Here is a 27,757-nt window from a genome sequence, read left to right on the forward strand (position 1 = left end):
AGGCTGACTCAGCCTTTCATCCCTTCAGTGGGTTGATAAATGAGTACCAAGCATGCTTGGGAACTAAACACTGGGGGTTCCGCGTTCGGCTGACCACCTGACCGGAGCATCTGTTTCTGCACCCCAGAGCCCAAGGTCAAGAAAACTGAGATGGGCACAGTAGGCCTTGGCCCTCAAGGGCTGTCGCGCCGCTGAGTTTAGTTTTTTAGAACATCCTACTATCTCCAATATTAAAATTTTATGTTTAATGAAAATATTTATCTTTTTAGGTTAATTTAAAAACTTATAAAGTTTTATGGCTTTTAATGTTCAACTTTTTAAAAAATAATGGGAAGAATGTTAATGCGAAAGGTTTGAAAGAATTCCAGCAACTCATAATGTGAAATCAGCATAGATCTGATTTTATTACCAGACTAGCAGCAGAATCCTTAAAATGGCTCCAGCTAAACAAAAATAAAAAAAATGCACAACATTAAATTCAATGAACTTAATATTCCTTTTTCATGTTGAAGTTTTATTTTGAAATGTATCAGTAATTGTTCTGATATATTGCATCAGTAATTAAATGAGCACAACATAAAATACAATGCTAATACATTTTTCCCAACTTAATTAGAATTTCGCATTAATATTATAGTCAACCAGTTCACGGTTTTTACATATCATTCTCTAGTGCTTATGATTACTGTAAGGAATTGTTTTTGTTTTCAAGTTATAAACTTTAACTTTTAGTGATTTGTAGTTGTGGTTTTGTAAACATGTCAGAAAGAACCATCTAGTGGGAAGAAGTAAGCTACCTTGAGAATCCTTGTTGGACCAATGCCTATAATATCAACCAAAATAAAAAGGATCTTTTTCAGGCTGTAGCTCTGCTGAATCCCTGCTCATTAAGTGAAAGCACTGCTAGTTTAGGAGATGAGTCGTGAGCTTCCTAAGGTGTAAATATATTAGCTGCATGGCACTGTGGACCAGAAAACTGTGATCTTTTACCAAAAGTCAAAAATTACATTTTCAACTAAAATATGTGTAGGCAGTTTTAATATAGCCCAAATTAAGTATTCATAATCATTCCAAACATAATAATTTACTTTTTGGACCAACAAGAGTACAACGTAATGAAAAATATGTTTAAAAAAAAATTTTTAATGTAACTTTTAAATTTTTATTTCAGAAATATAAATAGGAATTTCACCTTACTGTTACATTTTTATCAGAGAAATTAGTCTGAAATTATAGTACAATTTTTCAATTTGTTGGATAAGTTAATACACTTGACAAACTTATAGTTAATATCTTATCATTAGACATTTTACAATATTTGAATGACTTTCGAAACTTAGTTCCAAAAATAGCTAAACTTTTTTTGTTGTCTTCTTTGATGTTTCTTACACAAAAAAAAATTATGTTTTTTTTCATGTTTTCGCATCATTTTGTAATTAATTTGCGTTACTTTATAATATTACTTCGGAAATATAATTTGCTTTACATTTTTAATATAAAATTACGAAAATTATTATATTTTCATTGCTATATTTAATTATTTAAACGTACTATATTATATATATATATATTTTTTGATCACCATATTTCAGCTGCCATTTTGTTTTTTTGGGGGGTATTTTTAGTGTATTTCAAAATTTCAACTATGAGTTCAATTTACCTGCACATAAAACCCCCCGAATTTTGAAAACAATTTTATCCAACTACTAATTTTGGCCACAAAACTTTGGATGCTGACCCACTGTGCATGGCATTGATTTTACTCTTTAGTTTTCTAAAAAGTTTAATCCTTCAAATTAGTTTTGGATAGTTCAAATCAGTTTGCTGTTATTGCAAAGCAAAACTCTGCAACATGGTTCAAAATCCACATCGGTTATCTGCCTACACTTACAATATCATAGCTTTTCCTGAATGTCATTTTAAGAAACTTGGTCTGGAAGTTCCATCTGCTATTTCTCCCAAAAAGAAAAAAATCTTAATCTTAAATATGGAGAAGAGTTAAAAACAGCAAATATATCTTTTCCTAAACTTTGTGCCCTTAACTACGATGGTTGGAAGTGTGATGTAAGAGTTTCTCATTCGGACCATGGAAGTTGGAAGTTGAAGTGAATATGTTACTTATTACATAAGAACCAAAAATCAGACTTACCAAAAAGAGTCAGACTTGCTTGATAATTGCAACATCATAACTAGACTGGGGATCACATAAAAATGGTTTAACGGAATGATAAGTATTATTTAATACTCCTTCATTAGAATAAGTGTGTTTGGATATAGTGAATGGCAGGCAAACTTCTTTTACTTGAGTACATCACTCCTACTGGCAATGTCAAGTTCAGTGGTACACTTGTTTTGGGGTGCTTGCTTGGTTTGACAATATGTTTCTGGTAAATTGAAAGTCAACAATTAGTCCTCCCTACCTTCTGATTACTTTGATATATTAATGAATGTTATTTTCAGGATGAAAACACTTCATGCCATGTTGCAACTTCTGTCAAGCAGTGGTATCAAGATATGAATGTAAAGTGTTTTGCCTATCTTTCGCAAAGTTCAAACTTAGATTTCATCCAACATTTGTGTACAAGTTAATAAGATACTAATCGACCAAGAAACCACATCTCACATCTACAGCTGAGCTAGCCACATTCTTGATAACAAAATTGAGATAAATGAGAAACAAAACCTTACTAACAGTATGCCCAAACAGGATGCTAGTATAATTGCAGCATAGGGAGTAGCATTACTCAGAGTACAATTTCTTGTCCATTTAACAGTCTGTTTTATCATTATAAGATTGTGTATGCTATATACCTGTATAAATGTTGTTTAAGTAATCACTCTTTTACATGCATTACTCAATATTTAAAAATTAAATTTTTATTTGCATGTTATGTGAAGTTATAAAGTAATATATAAGTATAATCTTCTATATTATACTAAATTTGACTTACTTGCAGGCTTGTGAAAAAAGCAGAATTATTATAATCACAAATTTTTTAAAAATTGAAAATATCAAACCTTTATTTTCTGGCATATATTCATCTAATTCATCAACTAAAGCTGATTCATCTAAGGAGATATTAGTGGGAAGTATACTGTTTTGACCTAAAAAAAAAGTAATGCTCATAAATTTTTAGGAATAAAAATTAAACAATGGATGTTTTAAAATTAAAAAATGAAATATTTGTTTTAATTATTTATGTCCAGAAAATAGATGAAAAATTCAAATGCAAAAGTAATGCCTTTTAAAATAAATGCTTTTTTTTAAAGAGTAATCCTTGCAATTAACTTAAGATTTTGTTTTGATACTTAGTAGAGTTCTTTTCATTAAAAAGTTTTTAAAATTTTAAAATAAAGGAAAACATGAAAAAATTGCCTTTTTAATATTAATTCAAATTGCATGACATTTTTTTTTAAATTAGCCCTAGTTTAGCGAGTTTTAAGAAAAAAATAAAGAGACAAACCTCTATTTACAGTCAAACCTTATTATTAACATCAACTTAAAAAGACACAGAAAATGCATCCATGTAATAATTTTGAAAATTTTTTAAAAATAGTTCATTACATAGCCATTTTATAATTAACCATATGTAAGGTTGCAGAATTAATGGTTTGGAATCTAATTTTGTCTTTCAAAAAACGGCAGCCCAATCTTAAGATTTCAATTAAATGTGCCTAAAATGTAAATGTAACAGGGGGCAACTTAGTATATTTTACAAACTTCATAGCAAAGAAAATTTTTTAGTCATAAATATTTTCTATAAATATTTTAGAAATAGTTATTTAAAAAAAATTCTAACTGGTTTTATGCATTTTTCAACTTTTATTTTTGCTAGAATTAGCACTCAAAACTCAAGTTTAAACTAGAAAATGTGGCTATATGTTTAATGTCACATGGCTTAGTTCAGAAATTAATTTTAAAAACTTAATATTTATAATAACAATATTTTTTTACATAAAAATTTGAGACATTTACTTTAATATTTGGTTTTAAGAAATAAAACCATATATATATAAGTTCAAATTGGTTTTTTGAACTTATTTTATGAGTTCTATTTACTTGCAGCTTATACGCAGTAAATAAAACTTATTGGTTTTCTTTTGTCCTTTTTGTATTTATATACTACATGTGTGTGTGTGTATATATATATATATATATATATATACTGGACATAACCTAAAAATAAGTTTTCTGGGTGTTTTTATTTTATATACAATAAATATCAGGAATTAGAATGAATAAATGAAAATATTTTACTTTCACTAATAATTCTGTTTAATTTTGGTGTTTCAAAGATCCATGACTTTGTAATGCCAAAAGGAGACACCAGTACTTGTTGCATCTGATTAGGAGCACATTTTAATAGCTGATACAAGGTTTCTAAAGTTGAAGTAACAACATTATGATCTGAATGATGGCAAAAATGCAGACTTATTTCGTAAACCTAAAATACACAAAATATAGAAGATTTGAAAAATGGATTTAAAAAATATATAATTATAGCATTTAATGATTGATAATGAATATCAATATTAAAACACAATTACTGATAAACAAATAAAACTATTAAAACAATTCAAATAAATCTTAACAATATGTGTAGGTAAAACAATATTCTTCAATTTTCATTTTTTCTAAAGTAAAATACTCCCACAAAAGCTAGTAGTCAGCCAAGATGATTGTGAAGGTAAAGGCATCACAATGTTGAGACCAATACCATGTGGCTAACATTGCCCACTAGTTGCCATACCTTCCCAGACAAGTAAATACTCATTGATTTAAAGCTAGGTGACCTTCAAACAGCTATAGAGGTTAGAATCACATTTCTTTAAAATGACAGCTCAGTGCCTAAGACTGTATTTTATTATATCTAATAATGCCATGAAAATACTGAGGAAGAAGTCAAATTAAGGAAGCTTGTTATTAAACATTTGTTTTAGATTTTTATTGGATTGATATTTTATTATTGGATAGATATTTTATTAGATTTAATTATCATTAACAAATAATCTCAGAATTTTTATAACTGAAAAGTAGCTTTGGTACTACAAACAATGATAAAAATATATTACCTTTAGAAGCATCTCTTTGGTTACACCAACATCTTCATCATTTTGCAAATTACTGACATTGTTTCTGAAACTTGGGGCAAGCATAGATTCATTTAAATGCGGCAGCATATATCTCATACAAACAAGAACTCCAAGAATAACATAGACTGAGTGTTCCTCTTGAACAGGAAGAATTATATCTAGAAAATACATGAATTACATTAAGTTAAAACAAGTACTGATATAGGGTAATATTGAAACCCTCCAGCCTATAAATATGAACCAACAAAGATCATAACATGGGTAGCAAAGGAACTGGGGAAAAAAACATAATTCTTCCATTGGCTGATTTTAGTAATTTTCAGGAGAGCATTCTGAATTGAAATAATCTGTATTACTTTAAAACCATTCAGCTAAAAAAGGACATAACAAATAACTAAGTTCTTAACATTATTAGCTCTTTTTTAATACCAATTAAAACAGATGCAGAAGCTTCGTGCGACATGAAAATAAGAAAGTGTATTAAGTAGATAAACGTATAGGTAGACAAAAATAGGAAGAAAGGCTGCATTCATTTTATGGCCAGTGTTTTATTATCTGCTCTCTTGTACTATTTTTCACCAAGGTTAAATGGTTGTGATACATAATTGATTTGATAAAAAGGTAAAGTTATCAAGAAAAATATTACCAATTAACTCAATGAAAAAGCAAAAAATTACCATGATTAAAAAGCTGCATAAAAACCCATTTGAACTACATTTTTGACAAGTGAAATCATAAAACTCAAGAGAAAAACAAAGACAATGAAAAGTTTATAATTGAAAAAAAAAATCTTTGATTTAAACAAATCTGGATGTATAAAAATTAGAGTCACTAAGCATAATCTTTATTTTCCAATTAAATATTGGTATTTAATTTGCGAAAACATGAATAAGTAAAAAAATACAAAAGGTAATTAGGAACTACTCAAGCAATTTAAATAGCTCTTAATTCATAACTAATAGTTTGAGGGCTTTAATACATAATGGATTATCTAAAAAAATAAGCAAACTATTTATTTATTTTATAACTAAGTTTAATACAATTTAATAATCTGAATATAAAAAATTGTATAACATTTCTTTGATTTAAATAAAAATCACATAGACCTGCATAGTTTAATAATCAAAAATAGTTGGCAATAATCTTACCAAATAATCCTAAAAGCAACCATGAAAAAAATGAAGCAGGTCGACGAGAATATTGGCACACACACGTTAAAGAAGTTGCAGCGGCACGTCGTATGATTGCAGAATTGGAGGTCAGATTAGGTAAAAATACCTTTAACAAAGTCTATAAAACAATATAAATTTAGAGATTAATTGAACGCAAATAAAATAAAAAAATATCTTAAACATACCTTATTATATGAGCATATTTGTTTTCTTTTAGAATAAAACATGCTTCAAAATGTTTAAACTTAAGAAAACAACAATAATACATTTTGCATAATAAATTAATGTTGCTTATTACACAAAATTGAGCGAGCAATCTAAGAAGATTTGAATTCTTTGCTTAATCAATAGCAAGGTGTGTAGCCAAAATTTTTCAACAAAAAATAAAATATTTTTGAGCACTATTAAATTTTTTTCCCATCTATTGTTGAAAGTTCTTATAAATATATATATATATATATATATATATATATATATATATATATATATATATATATATATATATATATATATATATACATAATTTTGTACTTAATTTGCTCTATTTTTGTTTAAATTTTCTTTTCTTTTTTTTTGGAGTTCTTCACACTATTGTATTGATATATTTTGTTTTGGCTATATTAAAGCAATATTAGAAAGCATTTTTTTTTTTTTTTTTTTGCAGATATTATCATGTCAGCTGATGACAAGATTATATATTTTCATTATTTTGTTTTCTGGCTTTTTAATTTTTATTAAATAAAATTCTTAAATTATATCAATACAATAGTGTGAGGAGTACCAAAAAACTGAAATGAAAATAGAACTTATTACACAAAAAATGCAAAATATATAAAATAAAAAAATTAAGAAAATACAGAATAAAATTCAAAATGTAATATATAAAGCGAGTAGAGAATAAAGATGCACTTACATTTACTGGCATTTTTCAATAATGCTTTAAAATGTTTTGGCAACAAGTTTACCAGATTAAAAAATATGAAAATAGAAGCGTGATTGGATGATGATGAAATGGTGTGTTGTTACTAAAATACAGAAGCGTGTTTGATTCACTAGTTACATTGGAGAGGCCTGCATCTGGATGTGCGCAAGGTAATAATATTATACTGGATAATACAAAGTTTATAATTAATAAGGATGAATTTTAATTGAAATTTTTTTATATTGTTGATTTTAGAAAAATAATTAACTTTTAATATCTTTATTAATTATTGGAAGATTTTTTGACATGGATTTGCCCAAATTGGATTTGAATAAAAATATAAATTAAGTTAAGAAAGAAATTTTCAATTATAATATACAATTAGCTCAGCGATTTTACATAGAATTTAATAACATTAGTTGGATATCCATACTTTTTTATTAAATGTTGGAAGAATTTGTCGATTTATTTTTTCGATAAATAAACATTATTACAAATTCTTTCCATTTGATTAAAAATGGTATTTAAATAAATGTTTTCAGATATATTCGAATTCCATATAATTAGTTATACAGTAGGGAACCGATTATCCGGAACGATCGGGACCATCGCTATTCCGGATAACTGATTTTTCCGGTTTTCTGAATCTTTACAAAAAGCTTTTGTTCTTTTTTTATTGTTAATCCCAACTAAAAAAAATGTTTGGAAATAATCTTAAAAAGAAGAAAAAACGATGAAGTAATACACTAATGATTATTTCCAAAATGATGGTAAGGTAAACATCTTTCAAAAAAGAAAGAAAAATCCTAAAATCTTATGAGGAAAAAAAAAATTTTTTTTTTAAATGGCGGGAAAATTCATTGAATTTTGTTCCAGTTTTTTGGTTTTCCAGTTTTCTGATTTCCGGATAACGGGTTCTGTACTGTATATATATAGTCAGACCTCTATTTACCGAAGTCGCTAGATCCCGAAAAAAAGTTCATTAAATAGAAAATCGCCATTTGAAATACTTACATGACACAAAACAGGCATTAAATTCATAAACACTAGAAATAATTAAAATTGCAATTGATACACCTTTATCTTGTAAATTATTATCTATTATTTATTTTATAAATCTTAACCATAAAAGAAATCTGCAAAGAAAGTAAGAACAGAACAAAACATTAACCAGTGTTACACTATCATGCTACTTATATTTTCCACTGAATAAAAAAGCTAAACTTTTATATATTAAAATTATTGCAGCATTTATTATAAAATTAATTTTAAGCATACATTATCACATGCGTTCTTAATTTTAATTGCTACAGATAAAGTCCGTTAATTTTGTCTGAGTTTTTCGATTGAAAAAGTGTTTTTTTCTCATATTAGAGGTCTCACATTTTTTTAATGCACCAAAAACTCCTTCAGCCTTATTCTCCTCAAACTGCAATCCATGTCGAATTGTTTCAAATGATTTTAACATTTCATCACATGAAGGTTTGCTGATTTCTTCATCTCCTTCATCTTCCTCACAATTTATGGCTCTATTGTTTTTATTTTTCACACCGTCCAAAATATCTGATTCCGCTAATGTTTCGGTGGTTTCAGAATCAATAGAAAGAAAATCATTAATCAGTACATCATCATTAATTTCGTGGTTCTCTCTTAGCTGTACTCACATTTAAGTTCCTCTAAAGAAATGTCATCCTCATCCTCCGCACTCTCCAAATTCTTAGCGTTGACAAAAAATCCAGCTTTAGCAAAACTGTTACGAATGGTACGATCTGCAACATCATAGTTCTGTGCTTTAGAAATTTCTGTTATGCTTTCTTGCAAATTGATAATTGGCATAGATTGCTTATTTTCAAGCACAGTGATAACTTTTCTTACAATTCTTTTGTAGTACTGCAATTTAAAGTTTTGAATCACACCTTGATCCATTGGTTGTAACTTCGATTTAGTGTTTGGAGGCAAGTAAAAACTATAATGTTTTTCAGTTTTTTGTTGATTTCTTCCGAATGGGCAGGGCAATTGTCGAAAATTAGAGCAATTTTGCGATGGTCTGCACTCATAAGTTTATCCAACTTATGAATCCATTTTTCACAGATTTCTGACGTCATCGATGATTTTTTGTTAAAGTCATAATCAACCTCCAAAGATTCCCTCTATTTTCCCTGCTCATTTCCTACTAACGGAATTTGACCCTTTTCCCCCTTTTCTAGAGGCGTTGCATTTCCTGTATGAAATGCTAACAAAAAGGGAAAAGAATTTTACTGCTTTCTCTAAAAGTGGATGCGAAAATCAATTCAAGGTCATTTCCCCCATAAAATGCGTTAAAAAGTTCATAATTTTCACAAATATTTTGCAAAATAGGGAAAGTAGATTTTTAAAAAAAAATTTTTAAATAGAAAATTCACTTCGCAATTTGGAAGTTATTTTATGAGGAAATTTCCACAATGTTCTTGGTTCCACGAAAAAATTCGCAAAATAGAGAAATTTGTAAAATGGAAGTTCGTTAAATAGAAGTCCGACTGTATATATACATATATAATAAAAGAAAAGAGATTAATGAAGAAAATTAAGAAAAAATAATAACTTCTATTTACTGTGCATAAGCTACAAGTACATAGAACCCATAAAATAAGTTAAAAATGCAAAGAAGACAAGGAAAAAATATCATTCGAAAGAGAAGAAAAATTATTACCAAAAAAAAAATTTAAAAAAAAACTTAAAAATAAATTTTAAAAATTGAAGAAGAAATTTAAAAAAAGCCAGAAAACAAAATAAGGAAGTGATATAATCTTGTCATTAGATCATATGATTATATCTGCAAAAAAGAGTAAAACTCAGTGGCGCGACAGCCCAAAGATGGCCAAAGCCTACTGTGCCTTGACCTTGATCTCAGTTTTCTTGACCTTAGGCTCTGGGGTGCAGGAGCAGATGTTCCAGTTAGGTGGTCAGCCGAACGCAAAAAGAGCGCTTTCTAATATTGTATTAAGGTAGCCAAAGCAAAATATATCAATACAATAGAAGAAATACAATACAGAATATAAAACAAAGTAGAAAAATATATGGAACATAGAGAATAAAATAGAACGATACTAAGAGAACTTTAATAAATTCAAATACAAATGTAAATTATCGAATGGTCCCTACTAAATTTATTAAAATTTGTAACTTGGTTCAGTGTTTATCTAATAAAACAATTAAAAAAAATTTCAATAATTTTGAAATGCAGCTAATATATATATATATATATATATATATATATATATATACACAGTGAAACCTCAGTTAAGAGGACACTCTTGGGACTGAAAAATGTTTCACTAATGAGAGTTGTCTGTTAACGAAAGTTGTCAATTATGGCGAAGAGTGCCTTAATAACGAAGACTCATGCCATAAATTGTTTTTAGAATAATTGCAATAATATAGAAATAATTATATAATCAAATTATATAGTCAAGTCAACTATTGACTTTGACATTTATTAATTATTATTTATCCTAATATATATATGAAGAACACATAAAATTAACAAAATGCAAGAACATTTTACGTGATCAAGATAAAATAACTAGTTTTCGACAAAACTTTTCGTTGATTATATTAGCCAATATAATAACAATTTATGAACAATTTTAAATATATTCAATATTGAGTCTCTCATTCTATTTTTAAAATTAATAATTACTTTATTTAATTATGTCAAAAATAAATTTTAATTCAAAATTAAAATTAATTAAACTATAATTTAAAAAAATTATGATATGTATTTTTTAGATTTAAATAAAAGTTATTCATAAAAGCATATTCAACAAATACAATAAAAAGATTAATTTTATTGATCAAACTGAATTTATAAGGATAAGTAACTAAGTATATATGCATCAAACTATACATATAATGAATTTTATTATTTAACTGATATTGCACACTACCCCAAGAAAAGTTTTACTAAAGTAATTCAAAAGATAAAATAAAAAATAAATAAATAAATAAGTAAAAAACGACTTTTATACAAAATTCTATGAGAAGGCAGAGATTTAGAGAAATAAAAGAATACATATATTTAAGTGATAACACTAATGAGATAATAATTTTCCTTCACAACAGATCTCCGCTTTTATTTCGTATAAAAATGTCATGAAGTTAAAAATATAATAGGCAACAGTATTTGGAAATTCATTATTGTAGGACTTAAAAATTTTTCTTACATACAATATAGTGATCTATATTTAGCTTTATCAATCATTTAAAAATAATTATCGAAGTTTTTAATTAGGTATAGCAAGATGCAAGAGGTGAACATTTACATTACAACAATGTGTCAGAGGGGTCATTCCATGTCAGTTCATCCAGCCATGGCACCCACCGACTCAGATTTTGATGAAAATTTGTACACTTATAGAGTTTTTTGTGCTGATTTCAAAAATATCAATTATATTTAAATCGGTTAATGGGTTTAAAAGTTATAAGAATTTATATTTTTGCCAAAATGGCTCATTTGCCGCCATTTTGATTCATACATCAAAGGCTATTAATGATTGTAACTCACCTTATATTTGTCATAGAGCAATAATTTTTTTTTTATTTTGTTCAGAATAAAGTAATCTGTCATATAAACACTTTTTTTGCGAATAAGTATCTTACTTATTTAGTAAATGGGTCTGTTTTGCAGTTTTTTGATCAGCGGAGTTGAGTAACTTCAGGAGATTATTTCTGGCAACTCGCCCCCTTCAATTTCAAAAATATTTTATTCAAAGATAGATGAAAGTGCAAACTAACATCTGATACAAAAATTTTGATGGGCCGTTCACTCACTTTTTAAAAAAAAAATATTTTTCTTATGAATCAATATGCGTTAAAAGTACTCGTAGTTTGATGATTTATAGTCCTTAATTATAACTAGAGTATAATAAAATGATATAAAAAATTGTGAATGGTAGAAAAATATGTAAAATAAAGTAATCATTTATTAAATTATTTTTTTCTTCTTTCTTTGAGCCCTCCCCCCCCCCTCAAAAAAGAAAAGAAAGGAAAAAATTTGAGACTGAGCAAGAGAAACACAATTTCTGGCCAGGAATTGCTGAAATTTGCAATTTAGCTCTGTATGTTTTAGCCTGATCTACACTTATGACATGAATGGAGACTTTCTTGGTCTTATTGGAAGGAGAATTAAATAAGTCACAATTTGTTTTCATTTTCTTATATAGGGTGACCTGGGATAATTCCTGATCAAAAAATGCAAACATCTATTTTGTGAAAAAACTATTCAAGATGGAATTTCAATATTTACTGGAAGTTTGAGACTATATGAGATTAGTCCTATGCTACCTTCTTTTGTTGGAAAATCTAATTAGAATTTAAAAGATTTTAAATTCTTAGTGATCAGAAATTACCCCTTCTCTTGATCATTTCTGTGGTAATTCCTGATCACTTCTGGGGTAATTACTGATCACCAGTTTTATAGTAAAGGGGTTGTTCAAAAATAATTATACAATGGTAATTAACAAATAAGACATCAAGATCAAACAAATAAACCAAAGAGATGTTTAAGCAGCTAATAAAACGATTTCTTTAAAAGCAAAGAATAAAGATTAACACTTTAAATTTTCCAAAAATCTTTGCATCGTGCCATAAATTTTAGGCAAGCAGCCAACTCATTCTCATGTTCTGTTGGAATATAAGAAAGAGTTCCCACATAAGTTAGTTTTGCTGGATTTTTTAACTTCATTAAGTGAGAGTGAAATGTTAAGTAAGGTATGTCAACAGCTCTGACAGTAGCTCTCACACTGAAATTTCATTTTCAATCGTTAAATGAAATTCACTAATTTTGCTTTCTAGAAGCTTAGTATCTTTTTTAGTGTTATAATTTCTCACCATATTTATATTAGTATTAGGCAAATTTATAAACTTAAAAATTATTCTAGCAATGTACACACATAAAATTAAGATAGAAGCAAGGTAAGGCAAACCAGAAATGGGGCAAATCAGAACACATTTGTCTTGTATACAGTTAATAAACAAATTTTGTGATTACAGTTAAAATATATTTTAATGGTTGTTCCACTTAATACATATGAACTGCCATTTAAGAAAAGACAATTAGCTATTTTTAATACTATTTATAAAAAGAAATGACAATGATTAGGAATTACCCCAGTGATCAATAATTACCCCATGGGGGGCAACATTTGATATAGTTTCCTATAATTAATTATAATGCTTACAGTAGATGTGAAACAATTAAACAAAAACTTACACTATTTTTATATCAAAGAAAAAGAAAGTAACTCAAAATATTTATTATTAAGCGAAGGAGGGGACCTTTGCAGAAATGTGCACATTTTGAAACCCATCTTTAAAATGGAAAATACAGAAAGCAGTTTAAAAGATACTTATTTTGTTAGATTAAACAAAAAACTATAATTAAGTAAATGTAGTTATACCTTAGTAAAATCTACAAGCATTTTTGTCCATGTCTCAAATTAAAAAAAAATTTTTTTTTTTAAATAAAACTTAGGTGATCATTATTTACCCCGGAAACAGAGTGATTGTGAATTATCCCTGGTCACCCTATATATTTCATACTGATAAAGGAGATACTCCTTATGTATGAGGCATATAGTTGAACTTTCCTTAAAATCTAAATTGCTCCTAAATGAAATAAGTTATATATTCTCTGAAGAAAGTTCTAAAATCTTCTGTGAGTTTAAACTGCACTTAAAATCTTTCAAAGTTAATCCAAAACTATATAATACTTGGGTTTTCATAATAAAACTCTTTTTTAAGTATCAAATTGATACATTTAAAACTTTTGAAAACTTATTTCTGTTCTGTTCTAAATAAATGGAAGAAATACAATGTTACTGATTGGAAAGAAAATAAATTTTACATGACACTCAATTCTGATTGGAGCAAACAGAAATGTTCTGGCAGATGATACATTCTGATTAGTCAAATTTCTTTTTTGGGAAGGTAGAGATGGAATGTGTCAATAGTTTTCAGTATTTTTTTTTTCTATTCAGAAGTTTTTTTTTAAAAAATTGGATGTATATAATTATAAAAAAAGTTTTTGAGAATAAAAAGGGCCTGTAAGTATTAGTGATGAAATAAGAGCATGCAAATTATCTTATAGTTAGTGATATAAAATCATTTCATTTCAATATAATTATAATAAATAGTTTAAATTTATCAGTGTATCAAATGAAATTTTGTAGGGGTATCTCATTACCATAACAATCATTGTGACAAATAAAAGGATAAAATTAACTTCAAATATTCATAATTTGGTCTTACATTTAATTACATTTTAGAATCAAACAAAATGTTTGAATTAAATTAAAGTGTACAATGATTTTCTCCTTCCATAAAGATCAAAGTTAGTTCAATTAAAAAAAAAATTTAATGGCTGCTTTTTATTATTTGGCACTGCCCTCTACTCTTTTAGAGAAACTTTTGTTTATATATTTTTTTTAGATTGTGATCCCTCTCATTTACCAAAGCTATATGATTCTGGATAAATTTATTTGCAAAAAAGGTGAAATTTCGTTCATTCTAAAATTTTCTTTCTTTTCTTTTTTGAGGGCTCAAAGAAAGAGGAAAAAAAATAATTTAATAAATGATTACTTTATTTTACATATTTTTCTACCATTCAAATTTTTTTATATCATTTTATTATACTCTAGTTATAATTAAGGACTATAAATCATCAAACTACGAGTACTTTTAGCGCATAATGATTCATAAGAAAAAATTTTTTTTTAAAAAAAAAGTGAGTGAACGGCCCATCAAAATTTTTATATCAGATGTTAGTTTGCACTTTCAACTATCTCTGAATAAAATATTTTTGAAATTGAAGGGGGCGAGTTGCCAGAAATAATCTCCTGAAGTTACTCAACTCCGTTGATCAAAAAACTGCAAAACAGACCCATTTACTAAATAAGTAAGATACTTATTTGCAAAAAAAAGTGTTTATATGACAGATTACTTTATTCTGAACGAAATAAAAAAAAATTATTGCTCTATCACAAATATAAGGTGAGTTACAATCATTAATAGCCTTTGATGTATGAATCAAAATGGCGGCAAATGTGCCATTTTGGCAAAAATACAAATGCTTATAACTTTTAAACCCCTCAACCGATTTAAATATAATTGATATTTTTGAAATCAGCACAAAAAATTCTATAAGTGTACAAATTTTCATCAAAATCTGAGACGGTGGGTGCCATTTTTGTAAAATCCTGTATGATTTGACATGGAATGACCCAGAGGTAGCTTCTATTAACTCTGTGATGTAATCAACATTATAGGTTCAAGTACCAAAATTTAGGTATTTGAACCTATGTTGATTACATCACAACCCTATAAGATACCAAGTCTCCCATTTTTAACAATTTTAATTGTATTCAAATAGGGATGCATATTAAACACATAAAAATTTAAATCTGTTTGGTAGTGCTTATATAGCACTGTTTAATTGCTTAAGTAAAAAAATTTCTAAATTAAACAGTATTCATCAAAATTAATTAATCAAAAGAATTTTTAAAAAGTGAATAATAACAATCACCTTTATATCTTTATCATTCGTATACTGACCCAATACAGGCATAAGTTTTGTAAATGTTATTGCCAGAGTTTCTTGAACAGATTCTTCATCTTTCCGTTGACAAATTTTAACTAATGCTGGTATTAAATTCACTGTATATGGTCTAAAAATAATATTAAGATAAATTAACACCTGTTATAAAGATTTATAACTACTATAATAAATATTACAAAAATTCAATACCTAAAAAAATATAGGAAAGAAAAACAAAATATTGATTAAGAATTAGCTGAATATTCAACTCGACGGAATACATCAAATGAATTATAATTGTCTGCATTCCTACATAAATCACTAAATTCATAGCTTAATAAAACTAAAAGAATTAACATCAGAATATATTAACTTAAGAGAATTTTGATTCTTGGAATAAATCAATATGAACTCCTGGAATTTTTAAGGAATGAAATAGAATATGCTTTTTTTAGCTTTATCTTAATTGATATTAATTGCAATTCTTTGTTTAAAAAAATCATTTTCTGTTTTGTAAAAATAATTAGAATTATATTTTCAAAGGATGTAGAATGAAAAGAAATGTTACACATGTGAAAAGTTTGTGTTATTTAACAATAAATAATATTATATTTTTATCATCATAAAACAATTTACTAATTTTAAATGAATGAAGGAATGAATTTTCAAATTTTTATTAGAGGATAAAAAAAAAATTCAAAAATCATTTGGTCTTGTGCCAGCCATCAGCCCCAACAGCACCCATCTAGAAACTCACTCGAGAACAAGCCCTTTCCCTTTATCTCCTTATTTTGTATTCCTTTTAATGTCTGCAGATAGAACAAACTTATTTTACATTAAGTCAGCAGTAACCTTTTTTCCTTACATTGTGTATGTGTCTCTCTCTATATATATATATTATATATATATATATATACACACACAGGGCCGGCGCTAAACATTCGCCACTTCGCCAAATGCAATGAAATTGTAAATTCAGCAAGATAAATTTTTTTTTTGGCGGATGATTTTTTTTCTAACGAAGAAAAATATATATTCCTCTCAATCCTAGAAAAAAAGGTCCAAAGGAATTTTTCATGAATAAATCCTGTATTTTTTATTTGATTACAATAATTTCCATTAAATGTGTCACATAACTAATTAAAATTATATTAAGCCCTGATAATGTAAGAATCAGCAACAAGAGAGATTAAGTACGCTTGAGACAAACTACAGTAAAATACAGACTAATACGTTCGCTACCGGGTCGCATGACCAAATTCTTTCTAACAGTTAGTGTCAACAGATTAAATGGTGGTAAGATGCATAATCATCCAACTATTTTTGTAGAAAACATATTTTCTCGTGACAATAACATATCAATAACATGACAAAAACATAATGTTATTTAAACTTTATCCTTATATTACTGCACTAGTCTAAGCTCTTCTTTCCCGTTCATTTACTCTTCCCCAACTGCAAATTGACTCTTGATTTGAATTTTATAAAATAATTCAATTTATAGTAAATTTGTATTTTGATTAAATTTTTTAGGAGAAAAAATCAATCATAAAAAATTGTTAAGTTTTGCCATTGGCTAAGAATTTTGAAAATAGACTAATACTTTTTATGTTTGGCTAATTTACTGGCTAATAATTTGAAGTCCTTAGTGCGGGCCCTGTATCTATATATACACATAGTAAAATAATAAAGACAAAAAGGAAAAGAGAGATTAACAAAAAAAATCAAGAAAATAAAGAAAAATAATAAGTTTTATTTACTGTACATAAGCTGTAAGTATGTAGAACTCATAAAATAAGTTAAAAATATAGATAAAACATGGAAAAAGATAAAGATTTTTTAAAGGAGAAGTAAAAAAAAATTACAGATAAATAATTATCCAAAACAAATAGTGCGCTATTTTTTTTCGGATATAATCATGTGAGCTGATGACAAGATTATATCTTTTTCTTAATTTTTTAATTTTAAAATTTTTTTAAAAATTTCTCTAGTTTTAAATTTGTGAACTTTTTTTCTTATCCTTTAAAAAATCTATATTTCTTTTTTCATGTTTTCCGTACATTTTTAACTGATTTATATCTCTATATTTTTATTTATAACTTTTTATATGTGTATATATATATAATCATTTAAATATACATAGATTTAAAAACAAAGCACATGCAATATTTCTTCTTAAATCTAAAAAGTAAAATAAAATTGGTGATGACAAATTTTTAACCATAAGGAAATTCAAACCTGCACTTTTGTGGTCTCATCAAATGACAAATATCTCCAAAACGACTTAAAGCAGCTCGAAGACTTCGTGATGGACCGCACTTCTTAATTTCTTTAAAAAGTTCAACAAGGAGACGTCCCAAATGGGAATCTAATAGAGACTAAAAAAAAAATAGGATCTTTGAAAAAAAATTTCCCAAATCAAAGTTTCAAAATATAACAAATATTTCCAGCATGATTAAAAAATTGAAAATGAAGCCTAAAAATAAATTTGAATTTGCTTAGCAAAAAGCACTATATATATGTTAAAACATAGTTTTGCTTAGACAATATAATAAATTATAGTTGACTTAAGATTATATATATATATATAGAATCTTAAGTCAACTATAATTTATTATACTATCTAAGCAGAAACTATGCTTTAACAAAAGAACTATTAAAAAATTACAATAAAAACTATAAAATTTTATTCACATATTTTTAAAACAAATAATACTGCATTAAAAATTAGCAATAAAAATAAAATGTTAGCACAATAGCATTCATTGCAACTACATTTTAACTACAACATATACAGCATAGATTTCAATGTTATTTTTCTGCATTTAAAAAAAAATTGAGGCATGATAATTTATATATTTTAGGAAACATAAATATACAAAGACTAGGAATTATTATGAGCTAGAAACTACAACCATAAACTAGGAACAATCAGTCGATAAATTGACTAATAGATATTTCTGATTTCAACAAAATCTTCCCATTTGCAAAATTGGTCAACATGACTTCGAGTGCAATAAGCATAGGAGCTTCAAAGACAATGTGTTTGATGAGTCATGACTTTCATTGACCAGAGGATGACAAAAACAGGGCATCAGGAGATGAGGTCTTTGTGATTTTTCCTATTCGGTAAATTTTGCTTCGCCATTCGGCATACTTCGAAAATTCATGTTTTATTATTTAATTTTGAAAATACAAATGAAATTTTGAACAAATTGACCAACTTTTTTTCAATGTATAATTTATTTGAAGAAATTAAATTGTAAAGCTTCGAAGATTAATGAACATTGAATAGCAGCGGGGGTTGCCTTCAATGTAATTATGATAAACTATAAAAATATCAAGGCATAAAACTTAGGATATTGAATAAAACTTTGGAGAAAAGAGTGAAAAGCGCTTGAAAGGAACTGCAATGTAATTTTTGAGGGATAGCAAGTGATAGTGGAAACTTCTTGTGATTATAAAAGAAAACATTAAAAACTTTGCGCAAAACTAAATTACATGTTCATTGACTTTTACAAACTCCCTTTGATGCTATGATAAAAAAAATTTTAAAGATTAATTCAAACAAAACTTTAAATTAATAGAAAATATTAAGAATAAACTGTATTCTCCTAAAAAAATATAAAAGAACAGTGGAAGCTTTAACTGCTAAGTAGCACAAATCACTAAAATATCAAAATTTTTACACATTTAGACTTATTCCTTACGAAAAATATCATAAGTTGCAAAAGACTTTATGATGAAAATTAAAACCTTGATTGTGGCAACAAATATCTGTTATATTCAAAGTGAAGTTATTTTTTAGGTCAGTTCATTAAATTATAAGTCAACATAATTTATTAAAAACAAATATTGTATTTGAATAAAATTGATTCATTAAAAATGACCAGAAAATTGTGTAAGAGGAAAAAAAATTTAACGAAAAATATTCTAATTTCAACTATGTTTAGCTTTTAAAATGAATGAACCTTAAAAGTAAAATTCTTCAAAAAATAATTAAATACTTTAAAATATACAAAATTCTACAAGAAATAAAGTTGACTCACACTTCAAACAATAAATAACATGTTTGTTGCCGGATCACGCCTCATCATGAGACTAAATTCTTCCGTATTGTTTAACAAATCAAGTGGTAGCAAGATGCAGATTATCTTCCAACTATTTTAGCAGAAAATATTATGTTTTCTCATGACAATAACATATTGTTTATTAAAATAAACTTATTGTAAAATTTATAATCTAAAATGGTTGCAAAAATAAGAAAATTAAACTTTGATTTTACCTTTATAGATAGCTACTCTTCAATGATAAAGTATAATCACTTGAACTAGACTTGCAATGAACACATTAAAATGTTGAGATGAGAAAGAATAAAAAAAAGTCTCAAAGACGAAAAACAAGAAGAAAAAAATGATGTGTGATATAGAGCAGGGGATACATTTTCCACTTCCTCCATTTATTAATATGAACATTTATAACTGTCAATTCATTGATAGAAAAAACAAGGATATTTAAAACAAGAAAGAAGTTATATTTTAAGGAATCAAAACTCTTAATTACAATTAATCAAACATCTGCATTAAGAGAAAGAACCAATGTAACTTGATACTTTTCCCCCACTGTTAAAACAAGAAAAAGAAACAAACTTTTATTTATTCATTTTTTAAAAAAATAACTTAGTTTAATTTAGCCAACAATGGCAATCTTAACATGCGTTAATACTTTCTTTTTCTTGCATAATCCAGAAGAAAAATGATGCACCCTGAAGAGTGTGTTATAACTTTTTCTGCCTCTCACATTTACAGCGCATAAGCAGAATCACTGCAAAGTATGCTAGAAAACAGAACGGTTTACAGTTTAATGAACTTGTAATTAACCTACTTTTATAGTTCGATTTAAGCATTCATCAGCCATTAAGCGAACATCTGAATTTTCATCATCACAGCAAAGCAAAAATGTATCCATAGCAAGACCTAAAACTTTTGGGAAATCAGCAGAAGATCTAAAAAATAATTATTGTTTTACTAAAAAAAACAAGAGGATATTAAAAATTATTAATATTATAGAAGCAAAATTATTGAAATTTCATACAAGTATGTTTTAGTTTTGTTTCTAAGGAAAAATCAATCAAATGAATATCTTTCAATCTTATTTAGTTAGATTACACAGTTATTTTAACAAATTAGTTATTACTTATATAAAGGGTTGGTAAACTTTTTACGCATGACGGTTTTTAGCACCATGTCAAAAACTCAAATCTTTGGCGATATTATGGTTTGGTTATCAATACCACAATGTAACAACACATTATTTATTTCACATATAACATAATAAATAAAATAGACGTGAACGTTCTGCAGAGATGCTGTTGCGGGTAGTTGATTTATCAACAACTTCTTTGGAGAATGTGGGTGGTGCATACTCTCTCTCTCTCATAGTTGTCACCTCCACAGTGATATTGTATTTTCATTTTATTTAAACTACCATATATTCTGGTGTATTAGTCAACTTTTCAAGCCCCCAAAATTTTACGAAAATCAAGGGGTTGCCTTATACACTGGTAATAAAATCAGACATTTGTTGATGACAAAATATTGATGCATTATAAACAATAAGAAATGAATAATTCTGTATCAATTTATCCATTCTAAAAACTATTTTAAGTATGTTATATATACAATTATTTTTCCATTTTCTCTTATTTTATTTTATTTAGCTATATTTTAAAAAAATAATAATAAATCAAGTTTATAAAAAAAAATTAAGAATAAGAAAGTTAAGATAATTTATTCAAGAGTATTCCAAAAAATATAACAAAATTAAAACTTTTAAAACCTACCATAAAGGTATAAGTTTAAAGATTCCAGAACAGCATCAGTGTCAGATTCAATAATGTTACCAGTGTCGTCATAAGGATCTCACTGGGCAATGACTTCCACTTCATCTTAACCCCATGCTACACTTTTATAAGATTCTACAATAACATTTAAATCCACACTTTGCTGCGTATTTAGTATCATTTGACATCCGTAGGAACAGCACTGATATTTCCAGTTTGATAGGAGGGTTTTTTTCTCCTTTTATCAGCTATATTCTTTCTAAGAAGATTGATTTTAGAAATTTCCATACATGTTTTTTTTCAGTTGACTAACCAAAACCATGTTATTACGTAATCAAAAACAGAGGATCGACTTTTACAATAGGTCAGCTTATACACTATAAGGTAATTAAAAAAAATAAAAATTTATCTTAAAGCATTAATCGTTTTTTTTTTATAAAAAAAGCTATAAATGATATTAAACCAAAAAATAACCTTAGATTAATTAATAAAACCATGATTTTTTTTTTCAATATGATTATATCAGAATTTCAGATGATTATATCAGAAATTATAGTATCTTAAGTAGAATAAATATATTTATAAAAATTGTCTACATTTATAAGTTTTATTTCATTTTACACATTACATCAAAACATTTCATGCATAACACTAAAAATTCTGATCATTTATAGATAAAGAGAGGAATAAAGCTAGAAATTATCTAGCCCTAGAATCTTTCATAAAATTTTTGAAATAAGAATGAACACAAAAGAAACAAACTTAAAAAATCATAACCATCTCATCTTATCAATTTTGTTTTCAACTACTTTATCATAACTTTTTATAATTAATATTTGATATATTAAAATAATTATATAAATATACCTAATAGCAAAATTTATTATTAATTATAAAGAAAACTTTGTTAAAAAATTCATTGTCTGCTGAAACATAACATGAAGGAAAAAGTAAGATTTCGTGAGTTTTAATCTGTGTTGTATCAAAAACCAGTTTTTTACATCAAAAACTGAACCCAGCTTATTTAAAGAAATAAAAAAGAACAATCTTTATGAAAAATATACATAATAAAAAGTGAAAATATTCAGGTTAAACTAAACCTTTAGAAATTTTAGTCAAAAAAACATATTACCTCAGACTATGAGAACATATTGCATCAGCAACAACACTACAATGCAAGATTTTATCTTTCGAACAAGTGGTTGTCTCTTTCTTTCTAAAACTGTAACAAATCATAGTAAATATTTAGTATTTTTAAAAGGTTGACATATAAAAGACCATATTATAGGACAATAAAATCAATTTAATGCAACTTTGATTTAAAATATTACAAAATTATAAGGCTCAGTAAATCAACAACATCAAAATGCATCACTCCACTGATGTGACTAGCCAAGTTACGCTTTGTTTACATAACGTTATTAAATAAATAAAAAAAATAGTACAAAAATCCACTTATAGGTGATGCTGTTATAATGATTAACACATTAAATATGCTTTATAAATGTTAAACAATATAAAAAAACATTAGAACTGCTTAATTGCTTGAATCCATTTTTTTTTTCATGCTTTAGCAGTCACAAACAATTTTATAGACTCTTCAAAAATTGGTTGTTTTTAAAGTTTTCTTTTTGATAATTGTTATTGTTGTAATTTGCATTCAATGTGTCATCAGTTTGTTAATAAATATTTTAAAAATGAAAAATTTCTGCCCTCGTCTGCTGTAAAACAATAGTATAGGTTTATAAATATTTATATGCATTTATAAACTCATTTTTTCATCCAACTATTCACTAAAATGTCCTTCAATGATTTGATCATAAACAAATTCGCTGCTTATTATTGCTGACTTGTAATAATTCCCCTACTCACTGATTCATTGATTGGTATTCTTTAATTTCTCAATCTTATTTAATTCGCTGTAACTAAAATTGTTCATGACAGTTTTCATGATGGAGCAATAAGTGTATTTGTAATAAATTGTTTATGAAATATACTATCTAAAAAATAATTGCTTAAAATAAGTTAATTGACCTCATTTAAAACACATTATTAAAATAATGGACAGTCGTCATAGTAAAATAATTATTCCTATCAAATAACTTTTGAGAAATATTAGATATTCTCTACTTCATGGGTCAGCAAAGTTTTTTGATCATCCACCCCTGTATAATTTTTCGAAATCTCCATCGACTCCCATGAAAGTAATTTTCTGCTAATTAAAATTAAACTCTATTAGATACTGTGTCTGCACATTTATTTTATGATTTTAAACATTTATTAAAGTAATATATATAGTAAATAAATAGAAAATTTTAAAATGTCTCCGTATGATTCCTTTTTCTTTTTTTTTCAAAAATGCTTTTAAAGTGAACATCTATGTTCAGCAAAATGCTAATTTCTCCTTTTGAGAAAAAGAGTGAGTCTATGGGCTTAAAATATAAAATTAAAACAATATAGCTAAAATTTTCAATGATTTTTCAATTTAAAAATTTTATATTTGCGTCTAAGAAACGAATATTAAGCGACTTACAATTTTTAAAAAATTTGCCACATATGGCTGCCATTTGCCTGCCTATGTTTTCATTTCTCTGCAGAGCTGAAAGCAAACTTTTTCCGAAGATTTCTGTTTCGCTCTGCAGAAGTTTTCTATATACTAGCATGTGCCTGCAATGAATAACCTTTCACACAGTTAATTCATTATTGTTTATCACATATCAACGAGAATCATTCTTTCCTCTACGATTTAAATTTACTTTTGCTTTTATAGTTATGAATTTTAAGACACAAAAAATTAAAAAGGTAGGATTCCAAATTTCGAGAAATACAAGTTTTTGTTATTTCTTAGGAACTATTTGACTATTTTCCTCAAATTTTATACTTTGCCAGTTAAAAATATCTTCTTTGTATACCTTACATTTCTAAAGTTTTTCGACTATCATTAAATAAAATAATAAATATATACTAAAAGTTATATTTTTCATGAAATTATCTTTAGAAAAAGAATTTTATAATTGTATGCAAAACTTTTTCAATTTGCTTAAAAAAATTTGGGGGTATAGTGAAATAAGAAAAAACTAAAGTTAACATTAAAGGGTCCGAACTCTAAACCGAGCTCCAGACAAACTATTAAAACAATATTTTCAGATTGCGGCCACTATATTTTGGGGGTCAGAAATCTGAATCCGTCGAAAAAAGGTATGTTCAATCAGAGAATATTTCTGTGTCTAATTTCCTAACTTTAAATTTGACGTCACCCTCTCGAACCATTAAGAATGAGTCCTAGAACATGAAAATCCAATGATTAGATCACAAGTAATTCCATTGGGATGATTTATTTTTTTGCACACAGTACATTCATTTGAAGTAGATGTCAATATCGCTGATAACAGCAAAAGATTTTTCATTTTTACATAGGAAGATAATTTAGCTGGTGGTTATCCACATATTAATAACTTAAAGGATTATGATTTAATGAGAAAAATAAGGTGAAACGATGTTATTTTCCATATTAATATCAGACAAGTAAAAATGTCTTCCATTTTGTCTCCTTTCATATCACTTTATTAATTTTAATAACAGAAAAAATGCATTTTCCTCAAATGATTTTTTGCCGCTATAGCGGAAAGATACAAAGAATTTTTGTATCTTAAATATCAATGCTTTGAAGATATAATATCGAACTTCCTGCAATATGAATTTCGTTATATCAAGCTTTTACTTTATTTAAAATTTGCAAAAATACGAAATGAAATTTTGGTTTGAAGAAAAAATATTTACACCTACAGAAAGTGTATTAAAATTATACTAAACTAAGGCCCAGGCTTCGATAAATCTGGCCCTGAAAATAATTGAACCTGTTCCAACATACCCAGTCTTATCGCATGTATTGAACTATTTCATATTATTTTAAATTGCAATAATTATTGGGGATTCTATTTACTTTTATTTTAAATATTCAATTTGAAACTATGAAGATTTCCATATCCTGATCTAAGCCAAAATAATCATCAAAGCTTGGTGAGATGTGGTTCGCAAGAAATTTAAAAAAAGAAAAATTAATAAAACATCACAACCAGGGACTAACTGGAAGGGCATAACTTATAGCCACCTCCAAGCAAACCTCTTTTTTTTTTAATAAGCAAGTTTAAAACCTATTTGATGCCTTGTTTATAGTTAGCGTAACAGAGCACGTTACCTTAATATCCCCATGAAACAAACATTTTCCATTTAAATCTAATCCTAACAATTTTCGCTAGAGTACATTTAATTTTTATTCCGATTGTAGCCTTTTTAATTCATTGCAAAAAAAAATAAAAAATTCTGCTATTCAAAACACATTTATGTTTTTAATACGGAATTTGTTTCTGTAATTTAGGATACTCCTCAGTTCATGGTACATCTATCTTATATTGGTGTAAAGGGGCGTTTGAATGTGATTATCAAATATGCAATTTTAATTTTAAAATGTGCATGGGAAAGAAAAGCTCAAATTTTAATGATGTATTTAATATTTTTCTATCAAACGAAGCCGCAGCAAAAGAACTACTAACTATTTTTCTATCTAAAACAGATATCACATAGTCTAAACAGAATTGACAGAACAGTAGTAGTAAATTCGTAAAATTAGCATTTAATCACACCGAAAATCGTAGTTATTTTTAATGCACGTACTTAGACGACGCATCTTCAGTGGAGCTAGATGGCTGAATAACTTTTAATGCTTCAAGAGCTTTCATTAGTTTGTCCATAGTTGCCATGTTGAAGCAAATAGACAAATTTCTAAATTATCTGAGATATAGGACGTCAGAATATATTTCCTCCATTTATTAAACCCATTTATAATATAAGGTAAAGAATATTTATAGAGTCAAGCAATATGTTTCGCATGTTGTGTTTAATATGAGTTTAGTCTTTGAAGGATATGTTTACATCAAGAAGTTTCATTCTAACACTTCTGTCTCCACGTACAATTACGTGAAAGCGCATGCGCTCAGAATGCTTGGCTAGAATTTTATTCCCCAAACGATTCTAGAAGACTTCATTTACCCATTAGTACTGATGAATGTTTACGATATTTGGCGCACTATCGTCCAGCACAACTGACTGTCATATACAGATATTCTTAGAACGCATGCGCATTCAATCAGTAAGTGTATGCGGTGACACTAGTGTATGACAACAACAATTATCAATTCAAACAATTAGAGTTTGTAAAAATGATAATTGATTTATTTTCCGAGGTTAAAATAAATTAAACTCATACATTTTATTGCGAAAAACTATGTATTTGAAATTTAATTATAAAGCTACACAAATATTTGTAATGTTAATTAAACAGGAAATAATTCGTTTTTAAAAATGTTGTTTAACACTTGCTTAAAAAATAGTTTTAAGTTTACATGATGATTAAAGTATTAAAAAAAATAGGAACTGTCTTAGCTGAAGTATGCTATGAGTAGAAGACAGGTTCCATGTCTTTACCCTCCCCCCCCCCCCTATTATTGGATGGTATTTTCAATATAAATTTAAACAGCAACGATCTCGAGCTCATGACCTGCTCTACTTCCGGTTAAAAAGTTCACAACTGCTTACTAGCAGATAATTTGTTTTTAATAAAAGAAATAAATTATATGACTTCTGACCTCAAATCTGCTGTATTTAATAAGATATGAATGATATTAAGTAATTCTCTTGAGTAAGTTGGTATATTGTTGACAAGGTAAGAAGTATTTATAACAATTATTCTTTTTCAAATGACGATTCTTACGTCTTGAAATGACAGGTCTTCAAAGAACGATTCTTATAAGGATTCTTATTTTTTAAACACAAGTAATAAATCGGGTAAAAAATACCTCTAAATAATACAAGAAATACTACTAAAGAGGGTCTCAAAACGCAATTGCATTTGGCTGACAATGTGATTATTAATAATCACATTGTGAGCCAAATGGCTTTATAATACATCGAAAACAGTAACCCGGAAATATAGGCAGTAAAGAGTTTACAGCTCATCCTAGTGTACAAAACACAATCCATTCGCTATCGCAACTCTTGAATACGCCCTCCGGTGGGGTGGACATTTTCGGGCTACAATTTATTTAGTTTTCATTTAGTTCTATCAAAATCATTGATAGAGTATGACTTTTTTTTTT

General features: G+C 27.1%; 1 protein-coding gene across 1 annotated transcript in view; it reads right to left on the reverse strand.

Annotated features, from left to right (window-relative positions):
• The window catches only part of htt (huntingtin), a 144,988-nt gene extending 118,269 nt beyond the window's left edge, over positions 1-26,719 (reverse strand). The window contains exons 1-9 of the mRNA XM_016057666.4: positions 26,277-26,719; positions 22,735-22,824; positions 20,645-20,765; positions 17,999-18,138; positions 15,749-15,890; positions 6,243-6,384; positions 5,074-5,252; positions 4,259-4,445; positions 3,019-3,105 (exon numbers count right to left, since the gene is read on the reverse strand). Coding sequence (XP_015913152.2) covers positions 3,019-3,105; positions 4,259-4,445; positions 5,074-5,252; positions 6,243-6,384; positions 15,749-15,890; positions 17,999-18,138; positions 20,645-20,765; positions 22,735-22,824; positions 26,277-26,362 — 1,174 coding nt within the window. The 5' untranslated portion in view covers positions 26,363-26,719. The remainder of the gene's footprint in view (positions 1-3,018; positions 3,106-4,258; positions 4,446-5,073; positions 5,253-6,242; positions 6,385-15,748; positions 15,891-17,998; positions 18,139-20,644; positions 20,766-22,734; positions 22,825-26,276) is intronic.
• Positions 26,720-27,757: the final 1,038 nt, after the last annotated feature.

Source organism: Parasteatoda tepidariorum, chromosome 12, assembly GCF_982258835.1.
Source record: "Parasteatoda tepidariorum strain Cologne lab strain chromosome 12, Ptep-v5.0, whole genome shotgun sequence".
Taxonomy (NCBI): Eukaryota; Metazoa; Arthropoda; class Arachnida; order Araneae; family Theridiidae; genus Parasteatoda; species Parasteatoda tepidariorum.